The sequence below is a fragment of the Gallus gallus genome, chromosome 1 (genome assembly GCF_016699485.2).
Source record: "Gallus gallus isolate bGalGal1 chromosome 1, bGalGal1.mat.broiler.GRCg7b, whole genome shotgun sequence".
Lineage (NCBI taxonomy): Eukaryota > Metazoa > Chordata > Aves > Galliformes > Phasianidae > Gallus > Gallus gallus.
In genome coordinates, this window is record NC_052532.1 from 171,455,394 (window position 1) to 171,473,821 (window position 18,428).

Below are 18,428 nucleotides of genomic sequence, written 5' to 3' on the forward strand. Positions count from 1 at the left end.
TGATTACAGCTCTTTTAAGGTCTCACCAAGACTTTCCACATCATCATTCTAGCATTTAGCCCAATCTCTTCAGTGTATCTTTAACATAAAACAGCCATTCTTTTATAATACAGGGAAAAAAAAAAAAATCCTTTAAATTGCCTTCATGCCTTCAGCAAAGGAGCAACAAAATTAATCATAGACAAGGGGCATAATTCTTTCATTTAACATCAGTCAAGCTACAATCAGAGCCAAAGACAAAACTCCAGGCAGAGCTGACTTCCAAAGTATGCTGTAAAATATGGTTTAACAAAGCAGGGGAAGTTAGGGATTTGTTTCAAAAATCTTATGAAGAGTCCCTAGGCTTAAGAAATCTGCCTCTGAACTTACATTTTTTCCTGTACAACATATCAAACAGGACTTTGACATAACAATATGTACTTGCAAACATAAGATCAACTTGCAAATGTCTGCTAAGACCATTTTGCTACTAAAACCAGATAGAAAAGCTACGTTCAAATTTCAGAGACCTTATTTACACAAAGGTGTCATGAACAGAGAAAGTATTACAAAGATAATTTATTCTTCTAAATGGACAGATCATTTGCATATTACACAAACTATGTTGCCACACAACACCTCAAACAAATAGTTCACATTGTGCTATTAACAAAGTAACAGTGTAATAAAAGCTTATTATCAATAGTAAGCAATCATCTGAAATTATTTTTACCTACCCTTCATTTCAAAAACAAGGCACCTCAGTTTCAAAATGCCTTTGAAAAGGCCCTGATGACCTTTTGAAAACTATATTGTACCTTGAGACATGAAAGAAAGCTTCCTATTTGTTACATTCTTTTTCAGGTTATCAACAGATTTGCAGAGAAAGTTAAAAGCCATTGATGTAGCTCATTCTAATTAGATTAATAGAAGCTATACACTATACCTTAAAATCAGTGCTGTATAGAATTCTGCATAGTAAGAATCTTCCGGCTTCAACTTAACCTCAGTGTATCTTAATTAAGAAGGTCAAAGGGCACAATTTTTAATTACTGTCAAAATTGAACTGAGAAAATGAGAAAGGAACATTTCTATTTTTTTCATATTGTTTATTAAAACAAAGGAAAATGCAGAATTTTACAATCCATCTTAGAGGTGGAAAATTTTAAGTCAAATATCACTTTCAAAAAGTTTTCTTCTACATACTGAATTCATATCCACTCATTAGGGCATTCTGTACACTATTTCAAACAAAATCTGAGCATCCTTCTGGAGAATTATTGCAGAGTAAAGTTGTATTTGTGACGATTCTCATTAAACCAAGCACTGCACTGCCCATTGTTCTACTTCCTGTAAACTCAGTAAGACACATAAAATGCAACAGGGTAAGACTTGGCCAAACAGATTAAATCACAAAGCAGTATGATCAGTTCAAGAAAAGCAGCAATTTCTCTAAATAAAATGCACGACTGATAATTTACCTCAGGCAATTGATAAACAAAAAGCATATTATCTGAACACAAACATTTCGGTGAACTACGGTTCCCTTGAAACACGCAGAAACAGAACTTTTACAAAGATCCAGTATTTATAGAAAAAGGAATGACAGATTTGATCAGTACTTATACATTCCCAAATTTCGCCAGGTCTTCCATGGCATTTTGAGATTATGTCTCACAAATTCTCTCAAATTGCATTTGAATTAAAACTTCATTTGATGTTTTATGAAGTTAACGTATAGGTACCTCTGTATTTTCTTTCATCTAAAATGTTTTCAGCAATTAAATCTTACATTTACTTTGGAACATTTGGCAGTTACTTACTTATTTCAATAATAAACCACTTAACTTTTTCATTCTATTTGGGTTAAATACTCAAATTGTGGTAAAACTTCTCCTCTCAACGTGGAATTTTATCAAAAGAAAAAAGAAAGAATGAATAAAGCTAAACCTTCCAACACTCAGTAGAACAATTTCTCTGTAACAAGTACCCCCTTCCATAAAGTAAGTTTGACAATATGTAATATTTTAAATAATTACTTATTGTGGTTGAGTGTTTACTCTTGCAGTTTCAGTAATAAACAACTTTAGAGACATCCACCTTTTTTTCAATGGGATCAGCCCATTGAAAAATAACAGTAAAGAAATAACCAGTGCATGATTTATTATGTTTTAACAAGAAAATGAGACCTTATCTGTGTGTCAAAAAAAAGATTGGATCTTGGCAAGTCATGTTTGTAGCTTTAAGAAGGCCAATTCTTTAGTCACAATGCAGAGTTCCAAAATAAATAGACCTTAGCTACATGGCAATGTTACTTATTCCAGAAGATTTCAGTAGACATTAAGAGCTTCCAACTCTATCTCTGGGAATAATCCGTAGATCTGAACCGTGCTTTAGAAATACATTTCCTAAACAAACAAACAAAAGAACATTACCAAACAAAAGAAGTTCCCTGAGCAAGCATACACATTTAAAGAACAATAATATCCTTAGGTCAGTGTTCAACAACTTTGTAACAATTCTCTAATATGCTACAAAACCATGTTTTATATTTCCAAAGAATTTAATCTTATCCCTTCTACAGTGCCTCTCCAAAGAGCTCTTGTTTCTAAGTAGCAATATCAGACTCAAAGTCATATAAGACTTTGAAGTTACAGCCTTTCAAACCTTGCAGTTCTATGCTGGAATGTCTGATTTCATTTATATGACATAATGATTTCAAGACCAAGAAAACAAGTTTTAATTCACTAAAATTATTTTTATTTTGAGGTCATTCATGCATATACTGATTCTTAATTCTCTCCCTAGTTCAGTATTTATCTGCTTTTAACTTCAGAATCTTAGCTGTACTATTCTTACAGGAAGGTCCTCCACATATCTAAGTAAGTTTCAATTTAGCATCAAAAAATTCTTCATCTTCTTATTTAATACTGGGTAGTCCTAATCATGATAGTCTTTCTGGGAGCATGCAATATAAACATTTTTAATACTTTGATGTCTGGAATAACTTCTGCATGTATTCAGGATTGTCTCTACTGTTTTCTTCTATTAACTAAACATGATGCATTCTTTAATTACCATTTGGAGTTACTTTATTTTTTAAAATTTCATACTGGTACTTTGTGAAGCAGACTGTATATGCAGTTCTACACTATCAGGTTTTAATCACATCTACGTATTCCTATCCATCTTCGTGTTGACTTGTAAAAAGAGTATAATTCCCTTTCTTTCTAAAGTACTCCATTTCATGGATGTAGAACGAGTGCACTTCTAACAAAGATTAAGATATTTAACATTCGTTCATTAACAACATACTGGAAAGCTCTCCGTTTTTAAACTTAATGAATCTACTACATAGATCAGGATTGAAACTGTTCTACCTGCTCAATATAATAATAGAAAATCCACTCAAAAGAATGTATTATCAAATGTTCTACATTTTAAAAAATACTGAAGAGATACATAATTATCACAGAATCATAGGATATCCTCAGTTGGAAGGGAACCACGAGGATCGAATACAACTCCTGGCTCCACAAAGGACCATCCAAACTTCAAACCCTATGTCTGAGAGTGTCATCCAAACGCTCCGTGAAATCCAGCAGCGTGGGGCTGTGACTTCTCTGAAGGAGTGATTTTTATGTTGCAACTGTAATCATAAAACTAAAGTTTTAGAACAGGCTACAGCTACACCTCATGCAGGTGGTAGTTCAGCCCATTTCTTAGTCTGCTTCTATGACTAGTATCACAGTGGGTTTTATTAAAGTTATGGCATGCTATTACCTAAAATACTGAGGATTTCAAACTGAAATCAGTACAGGAATTAAGTGCTAAGCCCAACTTTCTCAGCTTTCATTTCCCCCGCCATGTGAAATCATGTAGGAAGAATTAAAGTCATACTTGAGGACTGTTTTTGTTAGGAAGTCAAAGAAAAAATGAAACAGAACAAAACCTCTAAAATCCCAAGGAGTACTAAGATTTTATTCCTGGATCATCTTAACTGGGAAAGTTTTTAAAACACTAAAACATCTGTTCATCCTACTGGTTCAGCCCACCAGAACTTATTATTAAGGACTTATTATTTTATTACATAAAAAAGAAAAAAAAAAGTAAGTTCTACCATATCAAGTTGCTTCTAAAGTATCAACTAGGCTGAACTTAAGGTTATATCTGAGTTACTTATGTTTACTTGTAAACTCAGAAGGGATTTTGTTGTGAGTCCTTGATTTGGTGGCTCTCTTTTCCCCAGCCCTTCTTTCAGTTTAAGGCAATACCTCACAGCACTGTCATGGCAAATGGTATTTATCTTCTTTGTTAAAGAAATATAGATATCCTTGTGCCTAATCTTATATTTGCAGACAGGATTAAGATCATGAGAAAATATTTTCAATCTAGATTTCTTTAATTTACCTGAACCTTGACTATGAAATGCTGTTTTATTACTGCTTAGTAATTGCTCAACATTTATCAAAGCTTAGGAGAGTTAATGCAAAGCAACTGGAGATCTGAATTTGATGCGAATAGCTGCACGCATGACGAACTGCCATATGAGCATTTTCATTCAGGAATAAAGTAGCCCTTAATCGATTTACTTTGCAGGATTAAGCTACATAATACAAAATGCAAGTATACCTCTGAGGATGATGAACAGCATAAATATATCTTAGCTTAAACAATTGACTTTACTGTTTGGCCTAAATGTTCTTAAGTTGTCACATGACAAACTGTTGTCACAGGCTGGTGATGATCCAGTAGCTAAACTATGTTGTTAGCTGTATCATCTGCTTTCGCTATACTTGGTCATATGATGTGCTGGGACTGGTGCTATCTAACATCTCTTTAGACAACATGAACAGGGGGATCGTTGCACTCTCAGCAAGTTTGCAGGCAACACCAAGCTGAGAGGTGGCAGCTGACACGCTAGAGGGAAGGGATGCCATCCAGAAGGACCTGGACAGGCTTGAAAGGTAGGCCCCATGCCAACCTCATGAAGTTCCACAAGGCCAAGTGCAAGGTCCTGCACTTGTGTCGGGGCAATCCCAAGTGCAGATACAGGTTGGCTGAAGAATGGCTTGAGAGCAGCCCTGAGGAGAAGCATTTGGGAATGTCAGCTGATGAAAGATTCAACGTGGGCCAGCAATGTGTGCTTGCAGCCCAGAAGGCCAACTGTATCCTGGGCTGCATCAAGAGAAATGTGACTAGCAGGTCGAGGGAGGTGATTCTGCTCCTCTACTCTGCTCTTGTGAGACCCCACATGGAGTATTATGTATAGTTCTGGAGCTCTCAACACAAGAAGGACATCAAGCTGTTGGACTGGGGGTCCAGAGCAGGGCCACAAAGATGATCAGAGGGCTGGAGCACTTCCCCTATAAGGACAGGCTCAGAGTGCTGGGGCCCTTCAGCCTGGAGAACAGAAGGTTCCAGAGAGACCTTATTGCAGCCTTTCAGTACCTGAAGGGGACCTGTAGGAAAGCTGGGAGGGGTACTTTTTATAAGGGCAGGTAGAAACGGGACAAGGGGACATGGTGTTAAACTGGAAGAAGACAGATTTGGACTAGATATTAGGACAAAATTCTGTACTGTGAGGGTAGTGAGATGCTGGAACAGGTTGCCCAGTGAGGCTGTGAATGCCCCCTCCCTGGAAACATTCAAGGCCAGGCTGGACGGGGCTTTAAGCAACCTGGTCTAGAGAGAGGTGTCCCTGCCTACAGCAGGGGGGTTGGAACTAAACGATCTTAGCAGTCCCTTCCAACCCAAACCATTCTGTGAATCTAAGATTCTATGACTCCATGTTCACCATGAGGACAGCAACAGCTCAGGAGTCTGCCAGAGACAGCACAGTAGCCAAACAATGAGGGTATCCTAAGGCAACCCCAGGGTAGATAGAAACCTCATGTGGTGCAGAAAAACAAGTGCTCTCTTGATCTTCACTTATTGATGGAACTGCAGATATCAAAAATGGATTGCTGTACTTATGTGATTCCTTCCACAATTCCAAAAAATTAATGTCAAGCAATTGGGCTTCTAACTGTTGCTTACTGTGAGATGCTCTGAAAGGTTTTACTTTATACTACTTATCTTAAGAAGGCTACACATGCTAATTAAATGAATGAGAAAGTGGTATCTAAAAAAACGAAAAAAAACAAAACACCCAAAAACCAAAAAAACCAAACTGTGCTACCTTTAGTAACACACAGCAGGCAGAGGGCATAAAAGAACAAAATCTAGCAAAAACATAATGCAAAAACCGGAGAAGCAAGTAACTCCTCACCAACTGTTCATCATGTTTGCAAGCAGGAATAAAGTTAGATTCACAGTTTCCATCGGGTGGGATAACCTGGAACCCCTTGAGGAGAACAAGAGGACTATCTGCAAGACCACCCTTTTTGAGAATGTACTTTCCAAAGCACCTACAGTTCCTGCTCTAAAACGGAGTATTACTCTTCTAAACAGACTTCATCAGAATGGCTTCTGAAATACCAAACACTACTGGACTAGGCACAGTGGTGAAAAAAATACAGCTATCATCTGGTATTCTAGTAATAAGTAACTGCTCTTTTAGACTGCACTAAATAGCTAAGTCCTAAAGATCATCAGTACCTCACTCTTCCACAGTCTTAAATAAGCAACTGAACAACAGTTCTGTGGATTTAATCTTTCACTCAGAACACTGACTGTAGTTTCAACTACTGGGCGACTGTTCTCCCATTTAAGAAATCAAAAGTTGAGATATAACAACCAACCCAAAGTGCTATGTGTTAACTTAAACTAAGTTGGTTTTTTTTAGAACTACTGGGCTCCATAAATAATAACTTACCTGCTGTCTGTGCAGGGTTTATTCCTATTCCATCTGGGAAGAAATTAAAACAGAAAAATGAGACAGAGAGGAAGGTGAAATGGACTTCACAGTTTATCTCATTGAACTTACTGCTCAAAAATATAAAACATCAAACAATACATATTTATCACACTCATCCTTCAAATAGCTATTTCCAATAATCAAAATCAGTCATACCAAGGGAACTAACAAGAAACCTACAGCATAGGAAATCCAAACTATGTGTTAGGAGAAAACCATTCCAGTGAATAATAATGGCTTAATACCTTCATCCCATGCATAAGTAATAAGAAAAATGCTACTATATTATTCAATATTACTAAGTTCAGTTTGCAGACTGTAGAGTCTGTGAAATAAGAGATGTTTCTGCATTTATCAATATCCCTTAACTAAAACTACAATATAAAAATTACATACTTACCATTTGTTATAATGGCACTTGTTGCTGCAGGAACTTTGAACTAAAGGAAATAAGAGTACAACAAAACAATGTAAGAGACATATATAAAGTAGAAAACATGGGGAATGCTCAAAGCAATGATCACTTTAGCTAATTCAAGCATGAAAGAAAAATGAAAAAAGATTCTCCTCAGATTTATATACAGCAAAATCAAAATTTACACTTAAAGTTGATTAGACATCTCAATATAGAATAAGAAATCTGCAGTACTAGAATAACTACATCCACTTATTACTCATTGGATAAAATATAAAAGAAATATTAGTTCTAATTATACTAAATAAAAAAAACACCTTAAACACACATGGAAATGAACTTCTAAGAAGAGCAAGTTAATCATGCCGAATACTGTGAACAAACAATACTTATGTTCAAATTTTCCAGAATAAAAATGGTCAACAATCTTAAACCCCAAACACATGTTTTCACAGGCATACTAACCTCACACTGGTGTGCTCAACATAAGGAAACACTTACAGGACCAGAACAAGAGCCAATACGAAAACATTATATAATAGGAAAAAAGAAAAGGTTGCATCTGAAATGCATGGAATTTGCACTGAGAGAATATTTTTACCATACAAGTCAACTCTGTGAGTAATTAGTATTACCATCAGGTACATCATCACAATTTGAGCTTCCCATTGTTTTGACTGAAGATGGTGTTGAACCCAAAATTAACTTTAGTCAATCCTGGTTAATTTTGACCTATTTCCCAGCTTTCTTCTTGGCTCCATTTTGATCTCCAACTTCACTGTTCCAAGAAGAGTTCACTCTAGGATCTGCTTACAAAAGGAGGCACTAAGAGCCTCCTTTCACTTCATCGAATCCAGTTCTGTCAGAATTCTGACACCAGCCCAAGCAGACTCTGTACCCTCAATCAGCAGCATGTGCCCCCACAATACCCACCCCATACCCATCCATCATATGTGGTCAATTCCACAATATGAAAAGCCATGCACAGATGGGGCTGCATCAGACATAGGCTGCATATTATTTCAGACTAACTGAACTTCTGGAGAACACAAAAAATAATCATTTCTTAGGACTTATTTTTATGACAACAGGGAGTCACAAAGGACCCAGAAATATCCTGTAGTGCATAATGTGGTTGGATCACATAGGATGGAAGGGGCAGGGAGTGTGGGTGCACATCAATCAGTGCTACTCGGTTGGTTTGAGGACCATAGGTTCCTTTGCCACATTTTACTTAGCTCAATGACCAATCTCTAAGCGTGGTGTCCAAGCAATCAGCAACTATAATTTGCTCCTCAGAAATCATTTTTCTCATGCAAGAAAAAGCACAACTAACTATGAATGCTAACACTAAATGCTTTCCTGGTAGAATTACAGAACTCTCTCATTCGCTGAACAAGCCACTTCAGCTGAACCTTTCAGTGGCATTCATTAATTGTGCTTTCCTCATTTTCTAATTGCTCAAATAAAAATTTTGAGGTCCAACTTGCAAAAACTCCACACGCTAACAGCAACAGCTAGAGTTCATAGAAGCTATGCTGTAATACAGCACTTAATTATTGGTATACTGAAAAAATTGCCTTTCATCTCCAGGCACACAACATTAGCAGGTTGGTGGGTTTGTTTTGTTTTCTTTTTTCTTTTTTTTTTTAAATAAAATCTTCTCTTTGTATCCATTGCAGGCAAATCACGTCAGGTACTCATCTTACAATGTAGCATGAAAAGAGTAATTTTTGCAAAAGAGAAATCATATACCAGTGTCACTATGGAAAGGCCATGAGGAAAGTAACAATTTGTCTTCAAAGCAAGGTTTGAATAACAACTTCATAAATGGGAGCTACATATTTAACACTAAGAATGTAAAAAGTAACACATCACCTCATAATAGATAAGTACTACACATGGCCGCTCTCTTCCTCCCCCTCCTCAGCAGGAAAAAGGGGAGAAAATGAGAAGGCAGAAAAAAAAAAAAAACCAACCACTTGCAGGTTTGAGATAGGGACAGCTCAGTGAAAAGGCTTCTGAGAAACAAAAGGAGAAAAAAAAAGGCACTCTCCACCTGCCAACAGCAGGCAATGCTCAGGAAGCAAGGCCTCAGTATGTACATATATGCACAGTGGCTGCTTGCTTTCCATAGTGGAAGTCTTTCCTTCTCTTTCTTCCTTCAAGTTTTATTGCTGAGTGTGACATCATACAATATGAAATACTGGGCCAAATAGCAATGGTTGTCAATTAGATAATCAGCACATTAAAATCATCACAATATAGGAAGGAAAACTGCTATAGGAAATCATTACACTTAATTTGGTACACTATCATTCAGTATTGAACTTTAATATTTGGTTTAACTAAAAATCCAAAATCCTTCCTGTGTTTGATAAGCATGTGTTCCCATGTTGAAAATATACAAGCTCTCTATAATACAAAGTCAAATTGATGCTCAAGTAGCAAAGAAATTCTCTATTCAGCAGATAAATCCCAGCTTTCCTTGAAACCCAAGTAGGATACCCCGCACCAAACACACACACTTCACAAATCAACTTGTTTGCTTTAAAAACCTTACCAACCGATAACTGTTGCTGTGAAACAACTACTCAGTTCTCCTCCCAGCCTTTCTTGTTCCCTCATACTAACATTAATATCAGGCATCTGTGGCAGGAATCCAGATTATGATTGTGAAGATGTCAGTCAGCGACAGAGGAGGGCAAGAGAAGGAAGCAATGCCCATGGTCACTTTTGGAAGATACACCATCTTACACCAACTTAAACTTCTTGCAGATGTTAGTGGTAAAGGTGAGGCCCATACAGCCAACAAACTAAACTCACTAACTGATAAAGCTAAGAAACTTCAAAAAACACCTGTTAGTTAATTATCCATTTTGAATGATTCAGCATGCAGCTCCATTAGACCCTCAGCCCTGCATGCAAGAGCTGAAATGAATCTATGACAAAGAATAAAGAGTGAACAGGACTATCCATTCTGGAAATCAGCAGTGGAAACAACACATCAGAGTTTTGCTGGACTTCTCAGTCTAAGCCTCTGTGTGTGGGTTTTGTAGGCACAGCTGCATTCATTCAGATTTTTTAAAAAGGAAGAAAAACAGTAAAAAAAAAAAAAAAAAGCCATTACATCAGCAAGCATATTTCAAAGCATTTATTATTATGTCTATTATTCTGCACAAGTAATGTCACACCAAATAATCAACCCCTTTTACTCCCACATCAGCTGTGTCTCTGCTACGAACTTCTGTCACACTGTGGTATAAATGTAATATTAGAAAAGTTAATACATACTTTCCATTATCCTTCCAAATTATTTATTAGAATACGAATGTTTTAATAAATAGAACTTAAAGTAGCCTAAGATTCCCCAAGATTTTAGAAGAAGTCAGGAGGGGGACTGCAAGAACAGATTGTCAGCTAAATCTGCTGACTAGATGAAAAAAGCCTCTTAATCTTATGTAGCCTGAATCCAAAACAAATAGGATACACTTCCTCTAATAACTCACATAGGTAATTTAGGCACCTATTCCTGGATTTTGGATTCCATGTGAAAGACTAAACACACAAAAGCTAAGAACGTAAGTGTCACTTGTGTCTGTTTTTGAATCTAGCCCATTTATGTAACCTCACTACCATCTGCAATCAGAAATCAGATGTATTCTAAAATCAAAGATTGCTGGAAACAAGCGTGAGAAGCGTTAATAATCTCTTCAAAAAACTTAAAGAGTATTCTCAATATTCTACATAAGTAACTAAAAATATTAAATGAGCGACAGCAGTAATTACTACCATATATTTTTTAAATTGTTAATATAAAATTGTGCAATAGTGAAAAAAACAAAGAAGTCTGTCTATACTTGCTACTGATGTGCAAATTAGAATGGTAGAATCACAAACTCCTTAAAAGCTGGAAGGGACCTAGGCTGTCTAGTCCCACTCCCCTGCAATGAACAGGAACACCACAGCTACATCAGGTTGCCCAGGGCCTGTCCAGCCTCACCTTGAAAGTCTCTAGGGACGGGGCATCCACCACATCTCCGGGCAACCTGTTCCAGTGCCTCACCACCCTCACTATAAAAGATGTTTTCCTCATATCTAACCTTAATCTATGCTCTTTGAACTTGAAGCCTTGCTCCATCACCACAGACCTTGCAAAAAGAGTCTGTCTCCTTCTTTCCTGTAGCTCCCCTTTAGATACTGCAAGGCTGCTCTCAGGTCACCTTGGAGCCTTCTCTAGGCTCTCTCAGCCTGACCCACACAAATCCTGTAAGAACTGCTGAATTACAGATCCCAAAAGTTCGGACAGATCCCCCGACATGGGTGAAGCCTGTGTCCGTGAGTATCTAGCACCGGGATTTTGTTTTTGCATGCTGGATTCAGTGTTGTATTTTACAAGCAACAAACTTTCGTTTTGAGGAACATTCACGAAATTAAGAGGAGTCACAACTTTCTACTTACTTCCTCAGCAGCAAACTTCAACACAGCTGTGAAAGGTGTACTTTCGGGCACACTTAGCCTGAAACGAGAGTTTAAACATTGGGTGCGTGACTGCCAAAGATGTGTACATACAGGATGAGGCATTCATTTTCCACGATAAAATAAAAGCAAAGGAATGCCAAGGGAACCCCGCAGGGCTCAGGGTCCCGCCTCACGCAGTGGCACCGCACCCGGCCCGCACTCACACTTTGTAGGGCAGCCGCGGGTCGGAGGTGAGCGTCACTTTAAAGGTGACCTTCGACCTGGGAAGAGCGAGAAGAAAGTGGGGGGTTAGAGGCGGCGTTAGGACCCCATTTGGGGCAGCAAGGCCGGGATAGCATCCCCCTCTCACTCACATGCTGCCGCTACCGCCGCCGCCCGCCGACACGTCAGCCCCCACGGCGGCCCTCGCTGCTCCTCCCGCTCGCCGAGCTGCCCACGGCGCGCCTGACAGAAAGCTACGAGTTAAAAATGTCCTGCGGGCCGCTGAGGGGAAGCGAGTGGGGCACTCGGTCTCTGTGCCTCTTCAGCGCCGAGAGGGGAGAAGCTGAGGTTGGGTGAGGTGAACTGGGGAGGGGGACGGTTGGGGTTTCTAGTGAGGCGGCAGCGGCGGCCGTTCCGAGGTGTGGGTAGGGCCCTGGAGTTGCGTCGGGCGGGCCCTGAGAGGAAGGCGGGCGGAGGTGGGGCTCGGTGTTACGCAGCGCTAGTCGGGCGTTGGGGTGTTTGTGTGAGTGGGTGCGTGTGGACGCAGACTGGAAATCCTTCACGTTTTCCTAGGAATCGTAGAATCGTAAAGGTTAGAAAGGACCTGTGAGATCACCTAGTCCGACTGTAAGCACGTCACCACCGTGCCCGCTAGCTGTGGCTTTCAGTGCCGCATCTGTGCAGTTCTTGAACACCTCCAGGGACCGTGGCTCCACTCCCTCCATGGGCAGCCAGTGCCAGTGCCTCACCACCCTTACTGTACGAAGCTTTTTTATCCAATCTAAATCTCCTTTAATTTGAAACCATTTCCCCTTGACTTACCTCAGCAGAACCTGCTAAAAAGTTGCCCCCCTTTCTTCTTACAGGCTCCTTTTAGATGCTGAAAGGCCGTTCTCTGGTCTCGGAGCCCTCTCCAGGCTGAACAGCCCCAGCTCTCTCAGCCTGTCCTCATAGGAGAGTTGTTCCATCCCTTGGGTCATTTCTGTGGCCCTCCTGTGGATGCATTCCAACTGGTCCACCTCTCTGCTGTACTGAGGATTCCATATCTAGATGCAGTACTCCAGGAGAGGTCTCACCATTGCAGAGTAGAGGGGCAGGATCACCTCCCTCACGCTGCTGACTGCACTTGTTTTGATGCAGCCCAGTATACTGTATGCTTTCTGAGCTATGAGGGCACATTGCTGGCTCATGTCCAGGTTTCCGTCCACCAGTAGCCTGGGTCCTTTTTGGCTAGGCTGTGCCCTGCGTTCAGGATTTTGTTAAAGCTCATACAGCTAGCCTCAGCCCATTGATCCAGCCTGTCAAGATCCTTCTGCAGGGTTTTCCTACCCCCAGGTACATCAATGCTTCCTCCCAGGTTGGTGTCATCTGCAAACTTACTGAGAGTGCACTCAATTTTCTCATCCACATCATCAGTAAAGTGCAGTCCAAGGTCATTGTTATCACACACTTGTATGCCAGAGTGGTCAAGGCAAAACACTTTGTAGTGTTTAGTTTATCTGGGTCTCATCAGGATCAAGGTAAGAGAAAAGCTGTGCAAGAAAGAGTCCATGTGTTGGCATCACTAATTTCTTACCTATGGACTGGCTCAGTGCTCAGCTCAGAAAATTCATCTTTTCACAATTGTATTGCTTCTGTTTTACACAGAACTGAAACAAAACAAACAAATAAATAAAAGCTTATGCAATGACATTAATATTTCCCTGTGTTTCATGTGTTTAACTTTATGTTACCGTATCTGTCTTCCACAACAATGTCACATTTGTGGCTCTTGTTTATTTTCTCATCTGTTAATGATAATTTTGCTTTTCATTGCCCCGCTTCTAAGAAATCACATCATAAAATGGAGATAATCAAGTTTTCTTTGAGCATGTAACCTTTTGTGTAGGAAAGTGTCATACTGTATTTATTTGAGCCCTCTTCAAATTCAGGTCGTTATTATATTATGATGTGGTGGTTTCAGTTTATACAACTGTGCCATCTGCCACTTTCATTAATGCATCACTGTTTCCCATACCAGGGTCATTAATACAGATGTGAAATGAGAGAACCATCCATTTAGAACTTCATTTCTTACTTTTCAACAGTAAGGACTTTCCTTATGAGAAAATAAATACATCCAAATATTCATGCTGCTGACTGCTTTTAGTACCCACATTTATTTGGTTAATGCTAATTTGAGTACACATGTACCATATATCACAGTTATGACCCGATAAAGAGTCAGTTCAGGAAAGTGATTAGGCAAAATGAATGAATGAATGAATAAATAAATAAAATCAGTTTAGGCAATTTTCATCTGGTTTTCTTTCTGAATCAGCACAGAGGAGGACATGAGGAAGCATGCCTGGTTTGCAGTGTTATTGTGTTCCATCTTAAGCCAGGTTTACATGCTATGGAGGCGTATCTTGTGCAGGAGTGCTTGTAGGTAATTTCAGAGTCAGTGTCTTTAAAAGTAGTATCAGAAATCCAAATGCTTTTACAAAAACAAAACCTCTTCAGTGCTGGAAATTTGTAATTGTACTGTGGAAATTTGTATTGTGCTATCTAAACCTTATTAGAAAGATAACAGGGTTTTTTTGTTTGTTTGTTTGTCTTTTTTCTTTTTTTTTTCTGAGAATTTACAATGAATAAAGAAAGGTTCATGTATCTGAGTTTTCTCATTCAGCTAGGACAATTAATGAAGTTTGGTGTCCTATCTGCAAACTACGCAAGGATGGATTGCTGGTGACTATTTCACTAATGGGCTTATACACAACAGCATTCTCCTCAACTCAAGAAAAAGAAATCCAATTCCAATGAAGTCTTCCCTCTTTACCACGAGACTGAAACCAGAAAAGAAGCTGGAATTCTTTTTCCAATTTGTATTCCCTACAGCACTTATTTAGCTACACTTAAATATGTGCCTGTAGCCATGTATTTTGTGATTGCAGTGAGATATAGCTTTGGGTTTTGTAGCTGTGTAAATTGCAAAAAGAACAATTTGAACAATTAAAACCACTGAGGTTTTGGCAATTTGCAAACACATCACTACAATAGAGAGCATTTAAGACAGGAAAATATGACAAATAAGCCCCTAGAAAATAACAAAATATATATCCTTCTGAATACTGAGATGGGGCTGAGATGAATTGAAATATCTTTTGACAGCACTCTAGATAAATCCTTCTAGTTGATAACAGCACTGCAAGAGAGATAAGTAATGCTGTGCAGAGGAACTGTTCATCTCACATGCCTGCAAGGGGCAGATAGTCACCTGGCTGGACCTGGTTTAGTGGCGTGAAAGTGGCACTGAAGAGAGCTATAGAAAGGAAGTGGAATTTAAATGAACAGAAATTTACCTTACCAGGATCTGTTGACCAATATTTAACTGACTGATCAAGATGGTGTTTCTTGTCTTATCAGAGGGTAAAATTATTACAGAAGGGGCAACTACTGAAATGTAATGGAACATGTAAAATTATGAGGTGGAGAGTAGTGTTTGTTTCTCAAGTAGTTACATCGTATACAAGGTTGTTTACTATGTACTTGTAGTCTGAATCCAACTTGCTAATGAACATTTTTTAAGTTGCCATAATTAATTACCATGATTATTTTACTAATTATTTTACTTATTTATAAAGTTCTGAAAAAAAATACTCTCTGATAGTATTTTCTACATACTTTCAGTGGAGTTAAGGACACGATAGAGTAAATATGCCAGAAAACCATGTTTTAAAGCAATGCTATTTGGCTTCCTTTTTCTTCCTGCTTTGATTCCTATTTTCCCTTATTACAGTCCCTGTTGGCCACAGTGTATCAGTAAGCATTCATTTAGAGCAGCCTTGTGGTACAGAATTGGGGTTCTCAATTTCCTGCTCCTCTTGCAAACAAATAAATGTGGCCACAGTTCAGAGTTTGGCCATAAAAATTAAGCTGCCTTGTTTGTGTTTTTGGAAAGACATCTCCCTTCTTTCTGCTGTGTCTTAAAATCTTTTATCTTTTATGTATATTTGTAAGATTTATGAGTGCACCTGCCATGTGAAGAACACCAGTTTCTGTGCTACAAAACAAGTGTTTGTGAAGACGAAGACTGCCACAAAAACTACTATTGTAAGGACTCTATGGAAGTATCAAAACTGAAGTTTTTAAAAGTGTAATAAAACCTCTCACATGCAAAGTATGCTTTTTGCTTTGTCAGTCCGTGACTGGGTAAGGCACATTGTGTTTCCAAGAATCTTTGCTTAAAAAGAAGTGGGTGAATCCTTTAAGCAGGTACACAGAAAATGAAATCTTGACACTTAGAAAAAATTTCTTCCATGCCCCAAACAATCTTTTTCTCCCTACTTCTGCCTCCATCTTTGTTCTTGGCCTCCTGCCTGCTTGGTGCTCTTTGCTCATGCTTTGTTGATTGCTGGAGCCTCCCATGAACCAATGAAAGCAGCAGAAGTCACGGATGTGTCCCTGTGGGCTCAGAACATTGAATCATCTCAGGTAGAGATCTGAGCTGACACAGCAGAGGAGGAAGAGAGGTCTATCTTTGTCTTTTGTCATAGGGAAGCTTGGGATAACAATTTGTGTTGATAACTGTTTCCTATAACCAGAGTGCTGGGCTGGGATCCTGCTCTGCTTCCCAGTGTTCTGCCCTTATGAGTGTGTTGATACACATCCTCAGCTGTGTGTCCCTACAATGCCAGGGAAACCAGCTTTGTTTCTCAGGTAGATTTTGGCTCTGGATAGAATATGAGCTGGCATACTTACAAAAATCTGAACCAGCAGAGGTGACCTTCTGACATTGCTGCCACTTCTGAAATGTCCTGCTGTCCTCTGTGCTCACGTCCACTGTTTGGTCACCATAAACATTCAGCAAGTTTCAATTAATGTCAGTGGGTGCAATTTATGTATGTATGTATGTATGTATTTATTTATTTATTCATGAAGGAATTCAGTTCCACACCTTTTCTTCATACGCACTTCCATGTCAAATGCCACTTTGTCAGACAACCCCTCTGCTGCCATCTGTCAAACAACAACAAAGTGTGATGGAGTATTGCTGGAAAGGCTCAACCTCTACTGCCATACCACCAACATTCATCTCTGATGACCTTGGCCAACATAATAAAATAGAGGCATCATTTTTGGAGAAGCCCTCGTGTAAATGTATTTTGTCCTGTGTCCTATTTTCCAGAATTTATTTGAAATCACTTCAACTTCAAAAAATTTTTCAATCAAGTAATTTTCTAGGCTTATTATCTTAAAAACAATTTAATTCATGTATCTTTTGTTATGATGAGAATGGCATTTTTTTTAGTGATATCAGTGCTTATGTGATACTTGTAAACTTTGTGTTATTATATGCAAAAAACATTATTAAAAGTATTTCCTATATGATTTGCATACATCATAATGTTTTTAAATGTGAAACAAAAAACAAAATTATTTCTTTTCATTTGAGGATATGTAACAATCCAATTCACCAGATCTGGAGGGCCCCTGGCTATCCAGTGAGGGACACATTTTGGGAGAAAATAAATTTAAAGACAGAGTGTTCAGTTCTATAGTTTTAAACATTTTCTGCATTTGTGAGCTATGATACCTTTTTGCTTTCATAGGCAGTAAACACAGTTAGCTTTGAGTTTTATAGGATATTTTATTAACTCTGCTTTGTTGCATTGTGAAAGGGATGTTTTCTTATCAGCCTGTCACCAGTTAAGGAGAACATACCTGCTGCAAGCAGTAGATTCTGGCTCTGAGCATGCTGCTCTGAGATGACCCATTATTTATTTTCATCTAATTATGCAGATTCTTCTATTCCTTGCTTTCAGCATTAAAGTGTGCATTTTAATAGTCTATTTATACTATCATTATATACTGCAGTGGGTTAGCTTGCTACTGGAGATAAAATCACCTTGTTTACACAGTGATTCAGAAAATCTGATAATATATGCTGATGTATTGCAGGCTCCTGTAATGAAAAATACAAAGGCATAAATTTGGACAATTGTTGTATCCTTTTCTTCTATAGAAGGTTAATACAATTCTGACAGAGGTGCTTTTCTGATACCAGTGAGGGTAGTTTTTATGTGTTCTGTTTCACATCTTAAGAAGACTGTGCTGTATGTGCAAAATGATATTGTAACCAAGTCCATGAAAATTCATGTTTTGTGTGCAACTACGATAAAAAAAAAAGCAAAACATTAGGAGTCCTGGCTCCTACTGCAGTGTAATTGATCATAAAACACCTAGCCTGTTAGATTTATTTTATTTTGTTTTTAAACTAGGGTACATGTTTTTATGTTAAATAGATTGGATTATTCTAGTGATTTCACAGATAGCATTTAACTAGAAAAGCAAACAGATTCTTGCTTAAAGAAAGGAAAATATAAAGCAAGGAATAAAACCAAGCTACGTTTCCATTTTCGAATGTAAGGACTGGCAAGGAGAAAGATACCATTTAAGAAGAAATTAATTTCAGACTTGGGAAGTTGTGATTCCGACAGGCTTAGTACTAGA

At 38.4% G+C, this 18,428-nt stretch overlaps 1 protein-coding gene across 1 annotated transcript; it reads right to left on the reverse strand.

The window, feature by feature from the left end:
- Nucleotides 1-543: 543 nt before the first annotated feature.
- Nucleotides 544-12,129, reverse strand: UFM1 (ubiquitin fold modifier 1). Its single transcript, NM_001030827.2, has 6 exons — nt 12,089-12,129; nt 11,939-11,995; nt 11,715-11,772; nt 7,239-7,278; nt 6,797-6,829; nt 544-2,387 (listed from the first exon to the last, which is right to left on the reverse strand). Coding segments are annotated over exons 1-6 (258 nt in total). The 5' UTR covers nt 12,091-12,129; the 3' UTR covers nt 544-2,319.
- Between the last annotated feature and the right edge of the window lie 6,299 nt (nt 12,130-18,428).

What these genes read in the sequence shown, in the direction of transcription:
- UFM1 (NM_001030827.2), bottom strand. An exon ending in CCGCGGCTGCCCTACAAAGT is followed by an intron (nt 11,773 to 11,938) that starts GTGAGTGCGGGC and finishes CTCTCGTTTCAG; the next exon opens with GCTAAGTGTGCCCGAAAGTA. An exon ending in AAACCCTGCACAGACAGCAG is followed by an intron (nt 2,388 to 6,796) that starts GTAAGTTATTAT and finishes TTGTTTGTTTAG; the next exon opens with GAAATGTATTTCTAAAGCAC.